This window comes from Hippoglossus stenolepis, chromosome 10 (genome assembly GCF_022539355.2).
Source record: "Hippoglossus stenolepis isolate QCI-W04-F060 chromosome 10, HSTE1.2, whole genome shotgun sequence".
In the NCBI taxonomy this organism is placed as follows: domain Eukaryota; kingdom Metazoa; phylum Chordata; class Actinopteri; order Pleuronectiformes; family Pleuronectidae; genus Hippoglossus; species Hippoglossus stenolepis.
Genome location: NC_061492.1, coordinates 18,010,272 through 18,036,634, shown reverse-complemented (window position 1 = coordinate 18,036,634; position 26,363 = coordinate 18,010,272). Strand labels below are relative to the sequence as shown.

General features: G+C 41.7%; 1 protein-coding gene across 2 annotated transcripts in view; it reads left to right on the top strand.

Annotated features, from left to right (window-relative positions):
• Positions 1–25,918, top strand: part of LOC118115974 (fibronectin type III domain-containing protein 5) — a 31,476-nt gene extending 5,558 nt beyond the window's left edge. Inside the window, exons 2-6 of one of the 2 annotated variants that reach the window (XR_004697623.2) lie at positions 11,285–11,400; positions 12,962–13,160; positions 19,727–19,816; positions 19,944–20,141; positions 21,318–25,918. Coding sequence is in view for 1 of the 2 variants with exons in the window: in XM_035167239.2 (XP_035023130.1) it covers positions 11,285–11,400; positions 12,962–13,160; positions 19,727–19,816; positions 19,944–20,077; positions 21,318–21,365 (587 nt within the window). In the remaining variant the exon portion in view is untranslated. The remainder of the gene's footprint in view (positions 1–11,284; positions 11,401–12,961; positions 13,161–19,726; positions 19,817–19,943; positions 20,142–21,317) is intronic. The other variant, XM_035167239.2, reaches the window with a different exon arrangement.
• The last annotated feature ends 445 nt before the right edge of the window (positions 25,919–26,363 follow it).

Sequence of the window (26,363 nt, the reverse complement as noted above, 5' to 3'; positions counted from 1 at the left end):
AAGAGAACAATTCTGTCCCTGTATCTTTGCTGTCAGTGTCAGTCTCAGTCTCAGCCTAGATCGTCTTCCTAAATCCTTCTCACTGTCAACTGTCATTTTTAATTGTCACCGGACAAGCTGAATATAGGAACGGAGATGAAAATCCCCTTTAACAATGTAATTTCAAACTCTTAGTGTGAGCTCTGTGAAGTGTTGGTATCAACATGCTAGTGCTGCTGCTCTTTCCTCTGGCACCTCGTCACCCTCTCCTTCATTTCAAAAGCCTCTTTTGATTGCACTTTTAAGAGCTCGCTAATGGCTCAGTGAGACGCAGAGGAATGCGGCGGCAGCATTGTGCTTGATAACGAGAGCTTGTATGTGCTGAAGCTTTTAGATCAGCTGGCAACACGAGAATTAAGACCAAACAGCAGAGAAAAGAAAGCAAAGAAAATAACTGAGAATGTACTCTTTTGCCTCAAGAAATTGTTCTTAACAATTTTTTTACTTAAAAGCTTTTCTTTCTTAATGTTCACATGCATTCAATAATGTCAAGTTTGTTTATTTTTAACCACCAAAAGTTGGATGGCGCAGGCATTTGGTGACAGATTGGTGCAATCCTTTGGACACTGGGCCTGCGGGAGTAAGGGAGGGCGATGCCAACAGACTGACGTGGCAGCGGCCACGTCAGTGACGTGTTGTCTGTCCTGTATCATGCCTGAATTTATGCAGGTGGAGAAGAATCTGAGCCATTTGGAGGGAGTCAATACCATGAATGTAAAGGTGTTTGTAAGTTATTCTGCGTCACACACTTATTTGTATTCATACATGAGTGTGTGTGCGTGCATGTGTGTGTGCGTATGTGTGAGGAGAGAGAGAGAGAGAGAGAGAGAGAGAGAGAGAGAGAGAGAGAGAGAGAGAGAGAGAGAGAGAGAGAGAGAGGTGGTGATGGGTGAAAAGAAAGTAAATGAATACAAAGGAAAGAGAGCTAGTGTTAGAGCCACAGGAGAGAAAGACAATCCCACAGAGAGACAGAGGGCGTATAGGGCAGATGAAGAGAGAGAAACACGGTGGAATCAGAGAGAGAACATTGTTCATGTCCTCCCCCTCCACCTGCCTGTGACACCGATCCTCTCAGGGAGCGTCTGGAAGCATTTCCTTGCTAGCTGTGCCCAAGGCCTCAGTGGGGCTGGAGGATCTCCAGAGAGACACAGACAGACAGAAGCTAGAGTGAGTGTGAAGTGAAAAGAGAGAGAAAAGAGGAAAGTGTATCATCAAGCACTAAAATCATGAGCGTAACCCTGTATCAAGCTGTGAGCTCCTTTAGTGTAATCAGCCCCATCAACATATCACTGCTGCTTCCCTTCCTTTTGGGGGGGGGGGGCTCAGTCACTCCTGCTTGGAGAGTAGATTTCATTAGCATCGGGCTTGTCAAATTATCAGCCTCACGGCACTCCTTTGCCTTTTTCGAATTAGCTGGCTTGCATTCTCTCTGCACACAATGCTGCATTGATTTTCATACCCTGCCTTTTGACATTTAATTATAGAAAAGTGTGTGTGTGTGTGTGTGTGTGTGTGTGTGTGTGTGTGTGTGTGTGTGTGTGTGTGTGTGTGTGTCCATCTGACCGGAAGAGAGGGAGAAAGATGCTGTTTTTGCAAAGCCACTCTCTCCACTCTCGGCGTTACCATGGCCAGTGGGGTTGGAAATTTCATTTCCAATGAGTAAATAACTAATTTCCCAACAAAAAGGGACAAAAGACCCTAAGGTATGATTATTTGACTGAGCTGGGTCAAGGTGTACGGAGGCAGAATGGACCAGAGAGAGCGGATAGCCTCTGTTCGACATGCACACATGCAGGAAACACACACCTACAGTCTCCTGCTGGTACACACAGGTGCTCTGTGGCTGTCAAAGCAACACATATAAATTGTATTCAATATTAAAAAGTAGATTTTATTTCAACTCATTTCAGAACCAAAACATTTAGTGATACTGCTTTCAGCCATTATGCTGGAACAGCCTTCTTCTTTTATTGTTGTCTTTTTCATTATTGATTGCTTTGTTATCCATCGTCTAACTCCACGAACATCGTCTTTTTGTCTGTTTTAAACTGTTCATATCTGTGTCCAATTTGGTCATGCGATGCATTCAATATTGAGCAACTTTGAACACAGGCAAAGAGGCACCTTGCAGTCAGTGGGGGGGCAGTGCTGTGTACCACACCAAAACTGGCCAACTAACATTTAGATTTTTAGATTATTTTCATTTCAACATATCGTACTGACACAGATATTCAAGGGTGTCTCAGGTGCTCATCTGCGTAATGACAACAATATTAATAGAATCGCTTTCTCTTTAGCAATTGTACAAAGTAAAAGCACAATGTTCATTTTGTTGCTACAATGCTTTATATCGAGCTGAATTACAGCTCTTTTATTTTGAGAAGTTGTGAACTTGGGACTGCAGATAGCGACAATTGTGTCTAACTTCACTCGGCAGAATATACTATTTATTATAAGCTTTGCACACAAACATTAAAAAGTGACAGTATATTGTGGAACTGTTTAAGGAGGACTCTCTCCGGAGCATCTCCACACGACAAGAGAACAGGTTTAGAACGGGCACTGCAGTTAGTCTCTAATTCTGAATATTCTCAACCCATTTTTAACATCCTATGTTTTGTAAGTCACCTGTAAAGCACTTTGAATTGCATTTGAATTGTTTGAAACGTGCTACATACAATAAAGATTGATTGATTGACTGATTGATTCATTCATTTTATTAGTGGCCCATCTGACTACATCCAGCCAGTGTGAGACTAGCATGAGGCTAATCAATAGTATTAGAGACTCACAGTTAGACTACCGTCTCCCCTAGTCGCCCACCATCTCCACACTGCACCCAGATTGCCAGGTGAAGTGTCAGTTACAGTCAGAGAGCTTTACACACCAGAAGCCTATCGAGAAGCTGCCAAAAAGCCCCGGTGTAGAAGCTGTTCAGAAATAGGACGAGGAGCAATGGAGAGACAGACAAAGATGAAAAGAGAGACAAGAACAGATAAATGGTGAGGGGGAAGTTTAGCGCAGTGTCTATTATAGCTGAAGGAAAATGCATTGAAAGCACAAGAAACATGGGAACTTATGGTGTGTATCTCCTCCAACAAGGATCCAGATGCAAAAGCTCTGACAGTAGCATGGAACAAACAGCAGGACACAAGGAGAAGGGGAAAAGAGGATCTCCACGCAGGAGCTCGCTTTTGTGGTTTACGTAACAATTTGAGCAGCCGCACTGGAAAAGCGGCGGCACAGCTGTGAAACAGTAGGCGAGCGCTAATGAAAAAGGCATTATAGGCAATCAATTATAAAACATGTGACGGCGTTACAGTGTGACTCAGATGGGTACACATGCGTTAGATGGAACTCCTAAATTATTCTCCAGATGCTTTCGCTTTTAAATGAAACACATTAACGCCTTGTATTTGCCCATGAGTGTCACATACTGATCCTACCAAATTTTGCATTGTGTGTGTGTATGTGTGTGTGTTTGTAGTGTGCATGTGTAGTGTGCATATCGCTACAAGGACAAGACCACATGCCAAGGTCTCCTCTGACACATGTGAGGGCAGACTCCAAATCAGCACAAAAATTCCTGATGGCTCTATCACGGCACATTAAGTATGAATGAAGGTGAGCCAGCAGCTCTCGGGGTTAGCATCTCTGCCAGCAATGCTAACCCCGAGAGCACAGTGCGACTGCAGCTTAGACAGCTCTGAGGCTCAATAACACGTTAACAGGGGAAAAACACCAACAAGCAATTGTAATTCTCCAATTTATAGCTACTAATTCCCCGTGGGCTTATGCTTTCTCACCATTATGGCTATGACAAGTTTTATTCCTCCCCTTGTTCCACAGTGATTCTATATATACACTTCTCATCCGCTGGTTATTACACCTTTCATGCAAAGTGAGGGTTTACTTACTACCAGCTGGGAAATGGGCCACACTTCTTTATGAGTGTTACTAAAACTATGCTACTAAACCTGAAAAAAAGCCTTTTCAAAATAAAACGATTTCTGTCCACAGGAGTGTTTTGAATCTGTATCAATTCTAATCCTCATTCATACTAACACAGCTGAAAACGTACATCACGTGACCACTCACAAACACTGGTTATGCAAGTGCCTGTTTACACAGGAAACATTTGGTTGTTAGTCGTCTAATATGCACATAAGCAGTTGTATCATTGGAAAATACACAATTTAACTGCACAGCAGCTGATAACAGGGCCACGCTTGTAAATGATTATCCATGTTGCGTTCTACACTGGTAGCCAAGAGACCCTGCTGAATCGGCAATCAGCAAGCGGTTGTGAGCGTCTATGTCATAGTTTCCAACATTTCTGGTTGTGCCCTTGCAGACCTGCAGGACCAGCAGAATTTAGCGTCTCTAAAACTTAGCGTCTCTAAAACTCCAGAGTAGTGTGGATATCGGGCGCATCCGTTGCTGATGCCTTTTCAATGGATCAGCAGGGTGATCTAAAAAGCTGTGCAGATAACAGTGGAACGTGATGTAGCTAACAGACAGTTTTCATGTTATTTCACATGCCCACAGACTCACTCATTAGCATCCCGGGGAGCAGAACCAGCCCACGGGCCTGACTCTGAGAGATGTATTTCTAAGCTTTAATAAGGTGGTTTAAATCTCCCCACATGGGCAGATGGAAGCTGGAACACCACCCTGTTAGCTTTCATGATTTCTCAGCCCCTGCTGTCCGCCCAGGTTTCACAATGAATCAACCTGTTTCAGCTGACCGGGGTCACACGTGTGGTGCAGCAGAATGGGTTACACTCATATACTGTGTATTCCACCGGGGAGGCAGTTGTTGGGCTATTACACAATCCAGCAGGATTTCTTCAAAACTGGCAATGTTTTAACTTTTCAGAGTCGGAAGAAAAACAGAGGTGATAGTCATTTCATTTACGATGGATCAGTTCTATTCAAGTGTCCCAGTGAGCTGAAGCAGCTATATGCAATGCAACCATAATAGTTTTATGATCTGTTTTTCCTTCACATCAATATTTATACCTTAAACAGGCAGAGAGCGGACAATGGCCTTAGGGCCCCAGACCATCAGGGACCCCAGAGGCCTTAGACCCACTGTGAGGTAATTTATAAATATAAAAAGCAAATTGTGCAAAAAATATACAGCAAAAATTATATTATTAAAAGCCCGAAGATTAGTGCTCCAAAGGGGCCCTGTATCAATAAAAACACTTTTGTATTGTTTTAGTTGACATTGTGGTGCATATATCTGCATAACTTTACATACATTTGTTGAATTTACCACAAACTAGCAGATGCATGGCAAACCTGTGGTGGGTTAGAGCGGCAGAAAGAGCTCTGCTTGAATTTACATCACTGTATTGACGTGCATTTTTGCCCATCCACACAAAATGTCCAGATACTGTATAGACTGCATGTTGGTGCAAATGAGATCCACCATACAAAATTTCTGTTGAAGAAAACAAATAAAAACAGAATGAGGAAAATAAGAGGGGATAAAATCTGCTAAAATGAAAGATTTTTTTTTTTCTTAACGTTACATTACCTGCAATATTTCTCCATGTATAAAGCTGAATTTCACCCAGTGTCAAGAAGTGTGTGGACCAATTGAAAGGTGGATTCAGAGGGGGAGTAAGGAAGGAGAGATGGCAGCATGGCCTGGAAGAGGTGTGGAAGGAGTGGTCCTGTCTTTCTGAGGTCGACAGGAATAATAATGCAAATAAGAGAAATAATAAATGATAAAAAGGCTTTATGGACAAGGACAGGTCACAGTGTGTTTATCCTCAACATGCTGTGTTGGGAAAGATCAACTTAGCTTCCTCACACACACCTCTATCTGAGTGAGGACACTCAGGAATAACACATTTGTCAGCCCCTTACCCTAACCTTAACCATCATAACTAAATGCTTAACCCTAACCCTAACCTAAACCCTAACCCTAAAAATGTCCTCACTTTCCAAAAGTGTCCTCAATGCGTAAGGTCTATGCTCAAAATGGTTCTCACAAATACACAAGAATAAGTACACACACACACACACACGTGCGCACACACCCAAACACACTCCCAGTGGGTTCTATAATGAATGGGGATATTAAGCTGCACAGCATGGGATAGACACCTAGCTGTCACTCTGATCGTCATTGAACTAACAAAGTCTCACATACACACATACACACACCAGAGGGACATCCGTCAGGTCTCAAAGTCACCCCCAACTCTCAGGGTGAGGCAGACTGTGTGTCAGGGCGTTGAGAGAGAGTTTAGGAAGACATCTGTCTGGTGTTTCATTAGAGCTGACTCATGTCATGTGGATGTTATGGCCGCGGTCATGGCTGACGTCGACTCATGCTGTCCCCCTGCCTAACACAGCTGTACTGGGGATAGCAGTCGGACAAAGACAAACAAAAGTTAGTAGAAGCTGTGGGACATGAGGACACACAAAGAGATGTTTTATCTTGGTTTTTCAGAAAGCTAAGGAGTAATAACACTTCTTTCTTCTTTACCAAACTCTGCCTCCTGCTATGTTACAGTCTTCTGCAACTGCCAATACTTTTCTTTTTAATTTTCTCTTGGAGTCTGAAGGAGATCAATGTCTGTTCTCAAAGAGAGACTCGAAAACACAGTAATTCACTTATAATTCAAAAGGCTGTCAGCACTGAATGCAGTAAAAGACGGAAAGAAAACTAAAGAAACGCAACACTGTGGCAATTAGTTATAGACATGAATGACAATATCATGAGGAATTTCTAATTTCAAAGGGCGTTTGCAGCTGGCTGGCTGCTCTGTTTTAAAGAGTAAAGAGAGAAGTAGTCTCGCAGAGATCAGAAAGATGGCGGCTTTATCTAAAGCTAACCAGCTCTGTGCAAAGTTATAGAATTTAAGAGGCACAAGACGAGAGGCACAGCTTCACAAGAGCTTTACTGATCACACTATTATTGAGAAGAAAGAGGGGCAGAGTGACACCAGACTGGTTCTATTATCACGCCTGGAAGAGAACATTTTCTACTCCATTCATGTAGTCGACAAAAGTCATGTTAAGCATTAGAATCTCTCAGTCGTTTGATTCTCTCCCTTCACTTTCTTCTTTCTTTAATGCCTATTGTTACTCTAATTTAACAGATAGTAGATAAATTCATTTACTCTGCATGATAGGTAATATTCAGCCTCTGAGGTCAATGCAAAGCTTTGTCCATGTCCGGGAAAACAATTCACCTGACTTATGGGAAGTGTAGTATCCTGTGTGGACCTCATAATGCAATAGGGATGTTTTCCCACCTAACCTGCCCATTTGGTCTGGTTCTTTTTGATTGGTGTGAAAGCTTTCAATCAAACCTGAGTCGACATAACAACCAGATCTGCTTCCATGCATGTAAACGTAAGTGCGGTTCATAGAGTGAAAGTAAACGGAGCAATCACAGCAGCTTATGATGGCATCGTTTTACCTCCACCTAGGAGGTTATGTTTTCACCCATGTCCATTTCTTTGTTGCTTGGTTTATTAGTTAGTAGGATTATGCAAAAACCACTGGACGAATTAGCATGACAACTTGGTGGAAGGATGCAGTGTGAGGGAGGGACGTCCCCATTAAATGTAGGTGCAGATGCAGTCATTTATTCACTTTCTTTAACAATGTGAGGTAGGACGTTTAGCAGCATTTTCCTTGATTTCTCAGAGAATAATTCATGAAAAAAGTGAGACGTATTTAGGGGATTGATATTTATGTGTGTGTAAAATTTGGTGCAGATCCAAACAAGAATCTTAACAAATCTAGTAAATTTAAACATGGTTTCATTAGGGGACTGGAGGAATGAGTGTGATTCTAGTTTTGTTTTGAACTTAAAAGATGAAGTACTATTAAAGGATAGACTCACGAATTTTCCATGTGGCTTCATGCTTACATCTCTTTGCTTATTTGTCAAATGAATCAGACACCGTCAAGACTAAATACCACACTACTGTCACTCATCTCTCACTCTTCTCCAAATATTACAGGAGTGCATCAGTACATCACAGATGCTAATACGGTAAATACGAGCGCTCAGTCTCTTTTTATGTGTGAGAAGTTTAGAAGTTCCCAGTGTGTGTGAACAAAGGAATGGTTGTCTCTGAGTCACAGTAATAAATGTGTTCCCTGGGGGTGTTATCATAGCTAAATGTTGCTGATGCTGTGTGTTTCGAGAGCGACATTAGCACATAAGAGAGAGAGAGAAAAATTGAGAGGGGACTAACTGAGAGATGAGTTTGATTTGTGACCTCCTCAGTCCCACCCGCCCCCCTCCACCCAAGACGCACCTCCCTCAGGCAAACAGACAGAGAGCTGTCCACTTGTGATTGGATCATCCAAGACACATATTACTACCAGGTCTGAACAGGGCCTTTGTCAGGCTATTCATCAAAACATCAGCAGCAGGCGGGGTGGAAGCGTGAGTCCTGCCCTGGATTGATGTGCTGTGCGGTTTCTGAATGTACAGTAGAATGTCGGTCTGCGTACACCAGCTACAGAAGCCCATCATCCTGTAATCACCAGCTGAGTGATTTGTTCCCCGTCAAAGGACAAGAGAGAGTTAACCTCTTCAGTAACTCACTGACTGCAGACTTTGATTTATATCACATTAAATTTAGCTGAGTAGCATCATTGAGTGACCACTTGTTATTCCTACTCATCTCCCTCAGCTCTGCTCATATTACAGTTAACTGTCAATCCAAGAAGGTGATTCATAGGAACTTCTGTCTGCTGTGATGGAAAGGAAAAACAACACAGTCCTCGTCATTACCTAAGCCAAGGAGGTTATGTTTTCACCCCTGTCTCTATCTTTGTTGATTGTTTGATTGGTTTGTTTGTAAGTAAGGTTATGCAAAAACTACTGACCAGACTTTCAGAAGACTTGGTGGAAGGATGTGGTATGGATCAGGGTAGAACCCACTAAGTGTACATGTGAATCTGCATCAGGGGGCAGATCCAGGAAATGTTTTTTCACTTTCGTTAACATAGGGTTTTAAAACATTTCCATTTCTTTTATGTATAATTCATGTATGTAGATTTTTTTTATTTTAAATCAGGAATGTCTACAATTTGGTGCAGATCCCCCAAAAAATCAGGATCTAGTAAATTTAAATGTGGTTTCACAAGGGGACTGTTGGGTCGAGTTCCATTCAACTTCAGTGTGTTACAGTATACAGACATTATGGTTCAACATAGTTGTAACTTATGTGAATGATAAATACTGAAAACAGTGGTTTCAGATTTTGGGCAATACACTTTGCAATAGAGAATATATTTCATATCTAAAATCAGAAAATTAAATGTAATGGCAGGAAGCAAATGGCAGCATTTAACACTGTAACAACAGAGAAGTAGCATCTTTATATAACAGTGCTGAATTGATAAGTGAAAAAGTAGACAAGAAGTAGATGTGTCATATTGATTGGACACAATTCACTTTTAAATACATTATATTCAGATCAGCTAACTGTATTATTTATTTTCTGGCCATATTTTTATTTTTTTTTATCAACTCGTCAAAACTTTCAGGTAGTAGGTCAGACCTGGGCCAGCTCACAGTGTTGATAACATTTTATAATTTCATCAGGCATGAAGCATAACTATTTGAAAGGACACACAATATATATTTTTGAAAGTCAATAGGTTTTTGTCCATTATGCCTGTTTGGTTGACACGGTTCACACTATAAATATTTTTCATAAGGAAATGAAAGTGAAAGGAGGGATGAATCTTTCCACACTAATCTGAAGAAAACCGAGGTTCTTGTTTGCTGCAGGCGCTTTGATCATCTGATCAGAAGACATGCTCATTTCATACTGTAGTCATTAGGTGTGTGGGCATGTAGAGGTGTTTGTGTGTAGTGCAGACTGGGGCAGCGCATACTGTAATTAAAGAGTCTTATTCAGAAGTAGCTGAGGTCACCAAAGTGCACGGACACACACAGTCTCACACTTGATTACATAATGAAAACAAATCATTATTCTCGAATCTTGTACCCTGTGACCCTAATTAAACTGGAGGTGTGTTTGGAAAATGAAGTATGACACTTAGTGGAAATAACCACAGCCCCCCCACACACACACACACACACACACACACACACACACACACACACACACACACACAAACACAGACACACTCACTATAGTTGTGAGGGCACTCATTGACATAATGCATTCCCTAGCTCCTTACCCTAACCTTAACCATCACAACTAAATCCCTAACGCTAATCTAAACCTAATTCTAACCCTGAAGCCAAGTCTTAACCCTCAAACAGCCCTTTGAAATTGTGAGGACCAGCCAAAATGTCATAACATGCATATTCCTGTTTTTTAATATCCTGATCTTGCTTCATTCTTATGTACTTTCAAAAAGGTCAAGTACATTTTGCACAGATGGTTTCTGTCATTTTAGTTAGTACTCATCACAGTGATGTATGTTCAAGTTAATTTTTTTTCCCAATAAGTTTGGTTTCACAGAGCTGCTATCTTGACTGTAGACTCCAGTGTTCGAACAACCCAAAATATTTGTGTGTGTGTGTCACCTGCCTTGAAATACAGTCGATGTTAATTGTTATTAATAACAATGCTAACATGCTGATGATAAGCAGGTGTAATGTCTTGTGCTTGTGGTAGCATCATGAAAGTAGCTAATTATCACAAAATTCAGACAAGGCTGCTAAAATTTACCATCAGTTTACACGTATTATTAAAAGTTAGAGTAACCAAATTTATTGTCGTTTGTAAGTGGCAATGTGAGTGTCTTTACCAAATTTCACTACAATCAATCGAATTGCTGTTAAGATATTCAGTCCTGGAGTTGATTGACCAATCAAACAATATTTGCATGCTGCAAGCAGGGATATAAACTTTTAAATTTGATTTTCAAATAACCTTTAAAACGTTGAAATCCCAGTTTTAGAGTCATGAAAATGCTACGATTAATTGAGTCTCCCAGACTGCACTGATCACTCCTTATCTCACACACTGTACCGTCTGCTGATCCTTGGGCAGCACCACTGTAACACCCAGAGAAATTATTTTCTGTATCTGTGCTCCGTCATCGATTCCACCCAACATAATGGATTCCACAGAGTCATTTATTCGCAGCACTGAGTCTGCTTTTCTGCCATGCTGGTGGCCGTTTCTGTGACTGGCGGAAAATAAAATGGAGCTGAACTTCTCATTTGCTCCATACTGCAGGAGATGAAACGAGACTCTGTTTCTGTGTGTGCTTGCAGATAGCTTGTCACCTCCCGTCAATGTGACCATCAAAGCGCTGAAAGCAAACTCTGCTGTGGTGACATGGGACATCCCCGAGGGAGACTCCGTCATTGGCTTCGCCATCACACAGCAGGTGAGCGACTTGCACAGTGCAGTGTACAGACACGACACACACACACTCCATTTAAATATGGAAATGTACCACCAGAGGGGATACATTAGTTTATGCAAGTATAAGCTACTCCAACTCAAACACACACACACACACACACACACACACACACACACACACACACACACACACACACACACACACACACACACACACACACACACACACACACACACACACACACAAATTCAAATAAACTGCCACCACCTTCATTCATCCATGAGCTCATCACTGGTTGTTTTCTGTCATGTCCAGTTCTCTTTATTGTGCTGTTGCCTTGCTCTGAGTCAGTGTGCATTAGGGGTATAATCACAGGACGCGGGTTTCTGTTGGACTGCTTGTCTGGTCTAGGACAACAGCAGAGTTTGACAGCCATGTGAATCAGACATAGGCGCACACAGGCACGCACGCACGCACGCACGCACGCACGCACGCACGCACACATGCACACAGGAAGTCACATACATTACTCGGTTCAAGCCCAAACGTAAATTGCATTAGTTTATGTGGGAGACAAGCTGTCATATAGCAGTTGTATGGACACAAACACACAACATACACATTCATCCATGGGCATTGGAAATGACGAGATGAGGAAGAGCTGCATGGTCGGTGGTGTGCACTATAGTGTGCACAGAGGAATGTTGGCAGCAACAAATAACACATTCAATATGATTTTACTTCTAAAACAACAACATAAGCACAAGCAGCTGCTTTCAGTGTAAATATAGTTTGGTGCATTGTATTTATCTACTTATTTACTTACTTACATGCTTTTGTGTTTTCAGAGTAGTATATGATATTTTAAAGAAATAGTTTACCATTTTGAGGAAATATGCTTTCTCATCCTCTTGCCAAGAGTCACCCAAGATGATTACCACTGTAGTTATAGTTATATATGTAGCTTAGCTTAACATATTGTCCGAAATGTTGGGGAAAATATCCAGGCTCTTCTCCAAGGGTTGACAATCTGCTCATCAGTAGTTCTGCAGCTGATAAATTAATATTTGTTTATTTAATATCTCTTGTTTAGCTAAGGTAACTGATTCCTGGGTACAACACGTTTAGCTTAAAGACCTCGGAGTACATATACATATCAAACTTTTCATTTAGCTGTTTGCAAGAAATCAATCAAGACATTTCCTAAATTATGATGATTTAATAGTTATTCTTTAATGTGTACGTCTGACTTTTACAATAACATTACTCTTACTGTAGAAATATTCTTGTTTGATAAAACGTTTCTTCCCCAGGCATTCTCTGTGCCCGAAATGGAATCTACCAAATATCATTACACAATAATGTTGCACCAGTTGGCCTCTAGGTGGCCCAAGTGGCTCTCCACTTTGCTTTATAGCCAATTGTGTGATTTTAAAGCCAGAATATCTACATAGTGAGTAGTGCCCTATTTTCACTTCCCCCCTGCCCCATAGACAATCAATGTACAGTATTGTTAAAGGGCATATGACTAGAGACATAACATCTCCCCGCAGTAATCATGTTTATTACTTTCTTCCAACAGAAGAAAGACGTGCGTATGCTGCGATTCATCCAGGAAGTCAACACCACCACACGCTCCTGTGCATTATGGGACTTGGAGGAGGAGACCGACTACATTGTGCATGTCCAGTCCATCAGCATGTCTGGGACGAGCCCACTGAGCGAACCGCTGCGCTTCCGAACACCGAAGGAGGCCGAGACTCAGGCCTCTAAGAGTAAAGGTGAAGTAGCACAAAGACAAAAAACACAAAGTCGAACAGTTGCTCAGTCATCCAACATACATCCACGCTTTCATATCCTCACTCTGTTTCTGTCCTTTTCAAGACAGTGAGTCCAGAGGGGACTTGGCCTTTTGACAATATCTTGACTGATGTTGTCTAAACCAATAACGATCAATATACACACAAAGCATGAAATTAAATTTCACATCAGAGTGCTCCTGAAGCTGGCCCCACTGACCACAACTCAGGAATAATAGCAACCGAGGGGGATGTATACTTCACTGCGTATAGACGTACCTCTGTGGGCCTCACCTTGCATCCACCCAGCACCACTGCACAGTGATTCAGAATGAGACGAGGCATTCATCACACACAGGGAGAAGATAGGCAGAGCTGCGAGGGGTGGCAAATCAATGTGCTTTTGGCTAAAGCCCTGCTCCGTCTATCCCTCCTCTCATTTACACTCATCTCTCATATAAGCTGCCACTGTACTCCGACACAGGGTGCGGAGCCAGAAAGTCTACAGATAAATAAAATCATTTCGGGGCACTGAAGACATGCACACTCCACCACTGAGGCCTAATCAGCATAAGAGGCATTGTGCATCTCTTGTTTATGCGAGGGTAAAAATTTACAGAAATCAATATCTGCACACAGGCTTCAGATAGAAGAGTGCGTACATGTGCATTTCAGGCAAACATTTCAGATTTGATTCTCTCTCGTGCCACAAAGGCACAACGGAGGCTCCGGCTCATGTACAATGCACAGAAATAAACAGGAGGGCTTCCGAGCTACAGCAAACAGAGACACAGACTTAGTTTTACTGAGAGTGGTAATTACATTTTTAGAAGGAATAGTGGGGACAGGGATATATTATACATACTCTTACACAAGAAAAAGCTCATTCACTTTCTGTTCTCTCTGCTGAGAGCTGGAAGATTGATACCTCTCTACTACTTTGTAGGATGCTAGCGTCAGCAGCTGCCACACTTAGGTTTACATAAACACTGAAACCTTCCAGCAACTCTGAAACTCAGTAATTTAATCTGTACACAAATCTAAATGTAGATGTGATCTAAAAGTTAAAATATGCCGACTTGTTCCCACAGTGTCAAGTTTACATACATTAGTCAACTGTAACTAATTACACAATCTAATATTAGTCTGACTTTATGAATACTTTCATCAAGTGAGGCAAACATCTTGGAGAAAATATATGGATGTTGTAAGATATAGCATTAAGCAATGTAGGTATTAACACAAATAAATAAACAATCCGTTTGTGTTTTGAATTCTGTAATTTACTCATCACCAAGTAAATGTAAAGGCGGCATTGGAAACGTCTATGCTGAGGAAATAATGCTGTACAGACAGAGGTCAAGTTTATCTAATAGGATGCTATGAAAACATAGCTGAGCTAGTTTTAATTTCCAGCAGACATGAATGCAGCATGATTGCTGTCCAGGTTTAGGCTGGCTTTGTAATGTGTCTCTGTAAAGGCATGACAGATAAAATAAACATCAGAAGAATGAATGATGAATAAAAGGATGCTCTGCCTTTTCATCTTCACTAACATCAGATCGGAAGAAAGGATTTAATTCCAGCAACATTAATTTTTTTCTTGCATCGTGACTTTGACCATTCCATTTGGTTTGCTGGCTCTCTTGCATGACATAAGCTTTAGTGATGAATGAATATAAATACAAAAATCTATTTCAACTAGATTATGCAAAGTGTCGTTTTGTGGGCTCCAGCACCATTACAGTGTGTTGTGTACATGGGAGAAGCATTGATCTTCTAATATGACTCACAAAAAGAAAAAAAGGGCGTTTCCAAAATGTCAGCCTTCCAGTTTTTAAATGATGCTGTTGAGTCAAGTGCAGTTGATGCCTCTGTGAACGCTTGTTTGCTTGGTTTATTTAGAAGGCTGTTAAAGGGAGCAGCACTTTGCCTCAGCTCAATCATCCATCCCCCCCCAAAACATGAAAGCTCTCCACATTGGTAGGCTCTGCACACACAGCACGCACGCACGCACGCACGCACACGCACACACACACACACACACACACACACACACACACACACACACACACACACACACACACACACACACACACACACACACACAGAGAGAGATTTCCCCATGCTTCCCACCATGCACACGTTTCACAAAGCAAATCTCCACACAGAGCAGGTCTGTGAACAGATGTTTTTACAAGTCAGTCAGTTTGTTATTCAGTACAAAATTTGTAGCATTGGGGTTTGGGATTGGGAGAATCAAAATCAGTGGGCAAGGGAAAAACTGTTACTTGTTTAAATCCACGAGAGATGTGGGGTCTTTATACTTTATTTATGCTTTATTTTGTATGATTTGCAAATTGTTTCTACCTACAATAATGGCTACAAGTAATAACTAAACATTTTCATTTCTTTCTTATTTGACATTCTTTGCTTATCCTGCAAATTGCCCATCAGCTGGAGCAACATGAATAGAGTAAACTAAAAAAATGTTAATTGCACAATTGAATTATTATTACTTGAATGGGGAATATGTGGGTAATGTATAGGATGGATGGTGAAAATGAGTCAAAAAAAAGAAAAACAGACTTTGTCTTTTTACTGCCCATAATTTGCACAGCGATTGTGGGAGCGACAGTCTCTCAGTACAGCTGTAGGTCCTTTGTCTGGATATGACAAGCAAACATCCCGAGAAGAAAAGGGAGGTTTTCACTATCCCCGCTCATCTGCTCATCCCTTCTGTTCTATCAGCCTGAACTCGGTGCAAAGAGCGAAGGATGAGTACGAAAGCTGGATTATTCCCCGTCTTCTCATTTCCTCTTTAACAATAGGTTTAAGCTTCTGGAGATCAAACGAAGCGAGAGAGAGAGAGTGATGAAAAAAAGAACAGCACAACCTGTGCACAAAGCAGGAGGAAGAGACGGAGTCAGAGAAAGAGTGAAGGGAGGGACAGAGTGACTGACAGAGAGGAGGAAAAGGGAAGAAGTCACAGTGTTACAGGAGATATCCTGACAATTAAAATTGACTCACTCTCACACACACACACACACACACACACACACACACACACACACACACACACACACACACACACACACTATATTTGGCTGCATGTAGCTTCCCTGTGCAAATAATTTGAACCAGATGGAACACACATGGAAAAACTGTAATAGATCTGACTTCCTCAGATCTATTAACGGGAGAACCTTCTCTCTCTGGCCCTGCTGGAAACTTCTTAAAAACCAAGGATGGAAACAAAAGTGACTCTTTTCTTTCTTCTTTCACATAATAGTTTGATATGTGTGTCAAAACAGGGCTACAGTGAAGTGTTGCTTGCCTCAACAGCTCTGCTGAATCCCAACAAAAGAACAAAACTTTTCTTTCACACTCTGTGTGGCCACAGAAATAAAAGCAGCGATATTAAAGACAGGGGACGAACCCACCAAGGCTGTGGCACCTTGAAGGCCTCATTGGGAGAACCCAAGATGCGAAATTGAAACATTTGTTGGAGGAGAGGTTTTCCCTGAATAACTTACAAGAGGAGTTGATATGATGTTGAGTAGCTGACAGATCTTTTGTCTTGCAGCAACTATCCAAAATGCACAGAATAGTGGGAGGCAGTGGAGACACCTTGTTCATCTTTGTGAACAGGCTACGCTAGAACTTCTACATATCATGTGGTGATAAGAGCCATCGCCAGTGTCGATGTGCTGAAAACATAAATACATGATTTCCGCAGCAGAATTACTACTTTACATCCTGCCTATACCTGCTGGACCACCTAAGACCTGAATCCTGCAGTGGATTTGCTGCTGTTATGAGAGGAGAATCTCCCACTGTGTTGCGCATGTGTGAAAGGCAAACTGCGGAGAAAGTCCGGAGCCAGTTCTCCAGAGATCCTTCGCAGGTCGTGTCTGAAAACGGTTTTCAAATGCTGTGTTGGCACAGGTTGCCAGATGTGTTCAGTCACAGAACACATTCTGTGTTGAATAAAAGTCTAGGCCGTGGTCACTGAGCATCAGAGGTGTTACAGCTGACCAGTTAGCCCCAGTGAGGCCTTGGGCTACTCTGCTTTGGTTGGTTAACACTACGCAACAGAGGCCCATCGATCTGCAGAATTGCTTGTTGCTAAAAGCCACTGGAGCGTGGGGATACTGCCACGCTGGGCGCTCGAAATGTCACCCTCACCCACTGTATCTAATCAAAAGCAAAGGAGTGCTCTCTCTGCTGTGGTGAACTTTAGATGAAGCCTCTGACGTCCACAACTTTCAGCAGTGCAAGAAAAAGCCTCAACGTGTGGTTGCTCTGTGTGAGATGCCTGCACTCCTCTACAGGAAAGACTTCTGTATGTGAAACCAAGGTCTCTGTGATACCTCCCCTAAAGGCCATTCCACTTCAAAGATTAAGGTGGAGTTTTATTTAGGTTGGTGTAAATTGATCCTGACTGCTCTGATTAACTTTTGTCCCCATTGTTTCATCTCTCTATCACACTGTAAAATAGAGAAATCCCCAATAGCCTAGAGGAAGTCTTGACTATTCTCCTCACGTTCTGCCTTTCTGTGATCATTTGACTCCATCAGGCGCTCAGAGAATTTGGTCTATTAATGATCACCCCTGAATACACCATCATGGCTACATAGATGAAGTAAATCTTTTAAAAATCTGCTCCTCTACTGTAACCAAGGTCCTTATCAACACCTGTGCTGCCACTCACTACCATTACTGTGCTGCACCTATAATATAAGGGGTGAGGGCACAAGGAGCAGACCAGCTGATAAGTGGCAGCATCCCTTATACTGTGATCTAAATGGGTAAAAGCACTAGAATAATATAGCCCTTGGGGAATAAGATGGCTATGAAATGGTTACACCAGCACTCGATAAGTTACAAGAGCTGACAGAAAGACAGTGTGCAAGGAAGTTCAAGATTTCCAGAGAGGGAGAATACAAATGTTAAATAACTTCTGTCTGGAATAAAAGCAGAAAGTACATCAATAAAACCCCAAATGTATAAAAAAACTGAGCAATATATTTCAGTCAACTTTATAGCAATATACATCAAGAAACTTGTTCCCTCAGGAACAGAAAAAACACTAAAAGAAACTAAAAAGGATTAAAAGTTAATATATATAATGAGAGCCCAGTGAAGGGTGTCTCCATTGTGCCCTCTATTGCCCTCCCCAAATCTACAAATACTGTAGCAGAAGAAAAACAGCCCTTACAATGCCAGAAGAAATGAAGAAATCGAATAGAGTGTGCATAAAAAAACGTTTAAAACCAACGACCTTACCATCCTAAAAATCGACAAGACCGAAGAAGAAAACCGAACAAGACGTGGTAAATATTGAATTTAAAAAATGTGCTGTTGGCATAAATCTAGGCCAAGAGCATGAGACAGAGCTTATGACTGTGTGGTCATGGGAGAAATGAGTAACAGGTGGAGTGACAAAATTAATGATCAAATAAAAAATGACCATGAAGTGTTTTACAAGCTTGTAGATAAAATCATGAACAGCTATTTAAAAAAAGAGATTTGGGAAAGTTTTCAGAGACAATAAAGTGCACTCACACTGCTGTTCACAGACTCCTTCAGGGACTGTACAAATTTTATTTGGGAGGGGACGTTCATATTTCACACTCCACCAACCCTAACGTTATTAGTGCTTTACTCCCAACACATCAAAATATAGTGCAGAGTAGCTGCAACCTGTTTTACCACTTTGAACAAAAAGAGGCAACACATCTGGAATTTAAGGTGGTGCCATCTATTAAAAATCCAACCTCAGTAGTGTGCATACCTCTGCCAAGTCCCCTTCTGAAAGGACATTTAAATTCTCTCTGTGTCATTCAATGATAAATGTTCAACTCAGCAGAGCACATATCTCCACCAAGGCCCAATAATTCCCTTAAATTAATTCAAGTTGCACCAAATTGTACACACTTATAGATATGGTTTCCCTAAATATGTTGGATTAAAAAAAAAATCTATTTCCCTTAATTATTCCCTTAGAAATCTGTAAAAGAAATCTCAAGATGTTACACAAAGCGAAAAAAATGAATTCCTGGAACCAATGAGTTGTTCCTTGACCCATTCCATATCCTTCCACCAAGTTTTGTGGTGATTCGTCCAGTAGTCTTTCAATAATCCTGCTTTCTAACAGACAGACAAACAAACAAACCCAGATGAAAACATCATAACCTCCTTGGCAGAGGTAATAATGGTTCATTTATCTATTTTGGTCAAACTCACTTCCTCTATCAGACTAAGTTTTCAGACATGCACTGACCTCTGCAGATCGCACATATTTTCTCCAGAGGAGGTGCATGTGTGAACGCAAATGTCCGAGTGAGAGCCTCCACAGTTTCTGCGAACTTTCTCCGCCTGGCCCCCTAGTATAAAGTCAGCAGAAAGTCAGGAGACTCCGATGTGAGAACACAGCAGGGGATCCCCCACTGGATTCACCACAAGCGAGTGGGCGGTTGATGAAGCTTATAACAGGTCATGTCTGAAAACGGCCTTATTAACATGTTGCCTCTTAACTCCTGCAGACGAAGTGACGATGGAGGAAGTGGGCCAGACCACCCAGCTGAGGGCGGGGGAGCTCATCATCATCGTGGTGGTACTTATCATGTGGGCAGGTGAGGACAAAGTTCGATAAACCAGGATCAGGCAGCTTCACTTGCACTGTTTCTGCTGTGGCCTACAAAGGCAGCAGCTAGAATCGTTTGGGGGATAATCGGACACTTCCTTTCTCTCCCCTCTCAGGTGTGATCGCTCTCTTCTGTCGCCAGTACGACATAATCAAAGACAACGAGCCCAACAACAACAAGGACAAAGCCAAAAACTCCTCGGAGTGCAGCACTCCTGAACACCCAACGGGGGGGCTGTTGCGCAGTAAGGTATAACCCACCCCCTCCTCCTCCTCCTCTCCCCGGGTGCCTCCCCATCAGCAGCGCCGGGCAGGTGAATGGTCCCGGCCACTTCTAGATGTTTTATGCTGACACCTCATGCGCGCTCATAGTGTTATCTGAACACCAGCTTGAAACACTACTTCCACGTGGCACCATTATGTGAATGACTATGCAGCTCTCAGCCGTGAACAAACTCACATCTTCGCTCCCAGTTCTTTCTGATCAATAAACAGAGCCACATACAGTTTATGAGGGTTTTCTTTATTCAAGAGCGTGGCCTTTTAGTTTGAGGACAGGACTTCTTGTAATGCTTTCACTCAAAACAGCTTGCACTCAAATATACCCTGCTAGTGTATAGATTTCCTGGGGTCCAGATTCAGTTCTTCTCCTTTCGCTCACGTTGCTCCTGTGATTGCCTGAATTGGTTGCACTCTGATTTATCCTCTGCTCTCTGATTTTTTTTGTGCAACAAGTCTTTCAAAATTCCCCACCCAATAGAATACAAGATGTGGCGTTGATAAGTGAAATTGTCACACCCTCGTTGTGGTTGTGTTAGTTTTATGTATTTGAGAGTCCCATACGGGCAGTTACTTTAACCAGGCTCTTGCTCTCCCGCCCTCCAGGGCAGCAAAATCCAGGATTTCAAGTCTTTTTATGTTATGGGACCACTGTTGCAGGAAATTGTAAAAACCAAATTGACGCTGCCCTGTTCCTTTTAACCCTGTATTTCATGGGAACACCACCAACAGCAGAGGTAATGAAACAAGTGCGACAACACTACACATGACCTGGCATTCTATTGGTTGTGGAATTTTGACTGACCTGTTGCACAAAAAATCCCACCGAGATGTTTCACATGCACACAGAAGCAGCATGAGCACAGGACATCTAAGCACAAGCAGGGTGTATTTGAATGTGAGTGCAGGGTTTTGAGTTAGAGCATTTCAAAATTTGAACAAGAAAATCGTCCTGCTCTCAAACTGAAAGACCACACTCCTGATATGGAAAAAAATAAACATATACTGTACATACCATGTTCATCTCCTGTGTTCAAAACCAGAGCAGGAGACAAAAGTCAAAACAAATCTTTATTCTTTGCTCTCCCTTTCCACAAACATCTACAAAACATCCAGAGGCATCCTCATGCTTAATGAAGGCATTTACAATGTGATCCCTGTGAGTCCTCCAGCCTTCTCATACCTGTCGTCTCCCTCTGTTCCTTCCACAGTTCTCCAAGAACAACAAGATGCCATCTGTTAACATCATTGAGGTGTGACTGCCAAGACGTCTCCTCTTTATCCAAAAGACTTTGTGTTCTCACAAACCAACGGGGCCCCTTTTTAAGCCCATCTGCTTGTCAGGATGAGGCTGGGACTCTGGGCCCCTCGGCGTGGGGCCTACTACTCTCCTTTGGCACAGGGCCCGGTGTGGAGATGATGGCGCAGGACAACGGGGGGTCAGACACGAAGACCTGGCCGGTGCTGCTCTGAGAGCGGCGTCGGCAGTTGAGAGACTGCGGCTGGAGTTAAGTGGCTTCAATGTGCTCAATGACTACGGTACCATGGGGCAGCAGAGATTAGGGCAAAATGGCTCCGGTGGTGGAGCGATTGCAGACAAACCAACCACAGGGACCAAAACCGATAAACAGAGCCACAGACCTTTTCATTCTCTCTCCCCCTTTGTCACCTCTTTTCTTGTCGTCTTTCAGTGCGTTATCAACAGCCACAAACCAGGAGCTTACCTAGTTCTGGGTTGCACTGGGATCCACTTTGTTATATTCATCTCCTGTACCTTGATCTCAGCATCTTCTCCTAATTTCCTTTATAACATCCTGTTTTTAACTCTTTCTAAATACTGTAGATTATTCAACTGTATCACTGTTGTTTTACTTCTTTGATTTTCAACATGGTGCCTCCAGAGCACTCCTGTTGTTCTGGTATCTTTATTTTCTTAATTTAGATCCCCTTTCCTCCTCTGAAAGAAACTCTTTATCCTCCTGTGGGAAACGTTTTATTCTCGCTAGCTCATTTTCCCACCTCAGGGAATCCAGACTCAACCTGGCCAATGTAAGAGCCATTTATTAGATTAGCTTTAGCAGGATCACTTGGCTCACCACCAAAGCAGAATTTCCCAATTTTGTCAAAAAACTTAAGACGAAACTTGTTAGCTCGCATTGAAAGGCATCTCCGATTTGAATACATGTAGACGTGAAGTGAAGTCCATGAACGTTTTTTTTCCGTCACACTTGGATTTTGACATTCTCTTACTTCTGTCCTACTTTTATTATAGATTTCTGAAATGCTACATTCCACCTTCCACAATGAGCCCTTTAGTATTTCCTTGTGTCTTTCTCTTAGAGGGTGATGGTTTTCAGAGCATTTTGGGGCCGGGGAGGAAAAGGAGCTGCCATAGCGTTATGCATTCATCTAATTAATGAACTTCAAAAAGAGGCTGGACTCTGAGGACGTGTACAGAGGAGTGGACTGAAGAGAACCCTGGTATCAGCAATAATAGCCCTCAGTGGAGTGCAGGAGCCAGGACTCTATGGCCTCTTCGTCCTAAACTCAACCTCCCAGCATGCAATGTTTGGACACATGATGAAACTGAACATATGTGAGGGAATGAATGCTGAGTCTGAGTCAGAGAAAAGTTAAAGCGCTGTTGTAAAAACTTTAGTTTCTGATGGCTAGCATGAAAAAGAAACTTTTTTTAAGGGCCCAAATCTTCAACCCTTAGACTGCTTCGTGACATCTAGAACAGATGTCGCAAAGACAGAAGGGCTTCAATCAAAGAGTTTTTCTCAATTCAAAGTCGAAATTTGTGTTGAACTCAATGTTAAAGAGGCTGAAACGCAGTGATAAGATGGTCAACTGTGATCTGTAAGGTGGACTTGTTATAAGACAGTGAAATGGTGTATTTGAGGGCTGATCTAAACTCAGTAGTACTGCCTTAAAAATAATATCTTGTGTTTTCACCAACAAGACGGAAGTATATCAAGTTTGTGTCATTTGCTTTATCACATGATATTTAATTAGGTGTGCGAAGTAAAAGGAAATATCGCAGAGTGACGATATTTAGACCAAGTTTAGATAAGTGTAAATGTGGAGGTAATGTTGTGGCATTTAATGTGTAAATACATTTTATATTTCATTCTTGTTTGGTGGTGTCACTTTAGAGAGCCTTTTATGAAACATGACAACACTAATGTGAACAATGTATAGCCTCATAACGTAAGAGGGCATTGCTACTGGGGATTTTGATGTTATGCACAGCTATAAAAGTCATGTTATTAACCAGCTTTTTTCATAGCAGCCCTCTAATATGTATTTCTATCACATTATATCAATGTGGTGTTTGTGTACAATAGGAAAGTACTTTTTTTTAATGAGGAATGTGATAAAAAAAATATTTTAAATAGTCAACAAAACATACCCGTTAAAAGCCGCTGGAAGTCTCCATCGACAGAGTGATAAACCCTCTTACTCCACACTCATTTTGCTATGCATCGTGAGTCATTTATTGTAAACAAACAAATACGGTACGTGCACACAAACATAACAGATCACAAAGCCAACAGCAGTGAACTGAGGAAGGCTGCAAAGGCAGGTAAAAAAAGCAGTGAGGTTTATGGTCGGGTAGAGCGGGTTGAAAGGTAGAATGACTAATGCAGTGGAAGGCTTTTATCACTCTCTTGCTTCCTCCACCTCCCCCTCTCGCAGCTTTCACTCTTAATAAGAGGAAAAGCTCAAGATTGTGCTCCTGCAAAAAGAACCTAACTTGTGTCAGAGGCAGGAGTGGATTTAAGGTAAAGTCAGAGTGGGAAAAGGCATAAGAGACTGATTCACTCAGATGTTTCTGCTGTTGCCAGGAAAAACATGGTGAAGCAACTACAAAAGCGCTCTGCTGCATCACTCCAGAGTGATCAGCTCTTTACCCCAAACTTCTGCAGCTGAAGGCTGAATCCATTTTTTCCCGAGAACACAGCACTGGTACCGGGCCTCTCCGATCGATAGGCCTCCATCCACACAGAAATGGATAGTGATGATTGTCTCCCTGAATGGTTTCTCTAAACTAGTGCCATGCCTTAAGTTTGCCAGTAATATGTTTTTCAGCAGCATTCCCTGTAGGCACTTTTTATTTACTTTCCTCCTCCGCAGTCGCTTCAATAAGTTAAACTTCAGCTAGCAACATAAGATGTTCACTTTGAAAGCCTTTACAGGTTTGACTGATTAAAGTTGATCCAAACAGTGCATCATCTTCAGATTATGGTTCACTTCTATGTTGCCACTGTAAATAATGTATTACTGATTTAAATGTAGGGCTACTGAGAACATTCACTTGTGTTGAAGGTTGTCCAACTGTTAAAGGACATTTTGCAGTTAGATTAGAAGATCAATACCACTTTTATCACATCTATAATATAAATATGAAGCTACAGCCAGTGGCTAGTTAGCTTAGCCGTTTCCAGTATTTATTCTAAGCTAAGCAGCTGCTGGCTAGAGCTACAAAGCTCATGAGTTATATTGATCGTCTCATCTAATTCTTTAAACCTGATTAAGCACATTTTCCAAAATGCCGAACTACTCATTTAAGGGTAGCAGTAGGCTGTCTGCATATAATCTATGTCTTGTGCTTCTCTGTTTGACGTTAACTGCTGTGGATGGAGAACACAACTCAACTTCCTGCTTAAAAAAAAAAGAAATGAAGCCGAAACCCCCTGCATATGTGTCCCGTCATCTTGCACTTCTGATCTCATTTGGAGCCAGAATCTGTGTACGTGCGATTGGGGTGCGGGGCCAAAGATACATGCTCTTGACCAACCACGAGTCAGTCTCATTTTATAGCATCAAATAATTAATTAAAAACAACTTACTGGAAAAAATATAACTTGAACGAACATCAGTGCAATAAAAATTACAAACAATGACAGAAACCATTTATGAAGGAAAGTTTATTCACATACTGCAGCCAGGGGGCAATCAAAACGTTTTGGCTTCACTTTTTGGGAGCTGTCATGTCTTAAAATGTTATATACAGTCTATGGTTTCACTAAGATTCACAAAAACAGGGTGTAACATGTTGGTTGGATCAGTGGAAGATGGCTCTACACATTTCATACATGGCAGCATAGCGTACACTCAATCAGCCTCACCAGACCTGTTCCTACTCCTGAAGAGACAAACTGATGGTTTGGATTCAAGTTGACTGTTGTCATGAGAACCACTGATGCTTCTGGTTGAAATAGGTTAAATACACACCTGTCCACAGCAGATAGAAAATTACTTTTTTCTTTTAATCAAACTCGACAAATGGTGACGACTGTAAGAACTCGACATTCCACTTGAGCCCTGTGGTGTGAGGCCACAACTACACACTGAGGACTTTGTTTCAGTGCCAGAGGCCCGAGGCTTTTTCTCAAGCTACTTTATGTACCATACAATGCCTGAAAGAGAAAAATATGCTTGGTAGCTGTACTGGACTGTTTTGTGATGTGATGGCGCAGCAGTAACAGAGATGGGATTTATTTTTTTTATTTTAAACAACTTACACAGTGTGTATTTTGTATTAGACTAGAAACATGCCAGGAAATTGAGAACATTCTGTCAAGGGGATATTGAAATGGAGCCACAAAGAAGCATGGTTTAGAGAAACTGCTTTATTAGTGCTATCATGTTTATATTCATCGTACGAAGTGCACAGCAGTCATTGCTTAATGAGGGCTAGCATGATTTAACTATTATGCACAAGGTTACACAACTTCTATTATGAAGAATATGGTGTATGCTTACTTGTGTATGCTTAAATAAAATATGTAATTTTTTCCACAAAGGCCTGTGTTTGATGTTTATTGGAAACACTAAGCGGTGATATTTAAAAACAAAATATGAGAGATCATTAAACCTTTGTGGGCAACAAAGGAAAAGTCATGGTGACAGTTTTTCAGAATTGAGATGGACAGGCTTTTTCTTTGGTGAATAATACATGTGAACCTCAGCCTTCACCGGGGTTCAGCGCTCAAGACTTTTTGCCATAAAACAAAAAAGCACATCTACCATTTGCTCTTTTACTGTAACTGTGTGGACACCAGGGTGTCATGAAAAATAATAATTATTCGGGCAAATGCATTTACTGTTGAGTCAGTAAATTGCGTCAGAAAACGTGCCTGAAATGATAATGGCTTCAAAATCAATGAGACTTCAATAGCTTGGATCTTACTCAAGACCCATATTAGATTGTTTATGTCTGTGCATGAGTAGATGTCTGGACTGGCAGG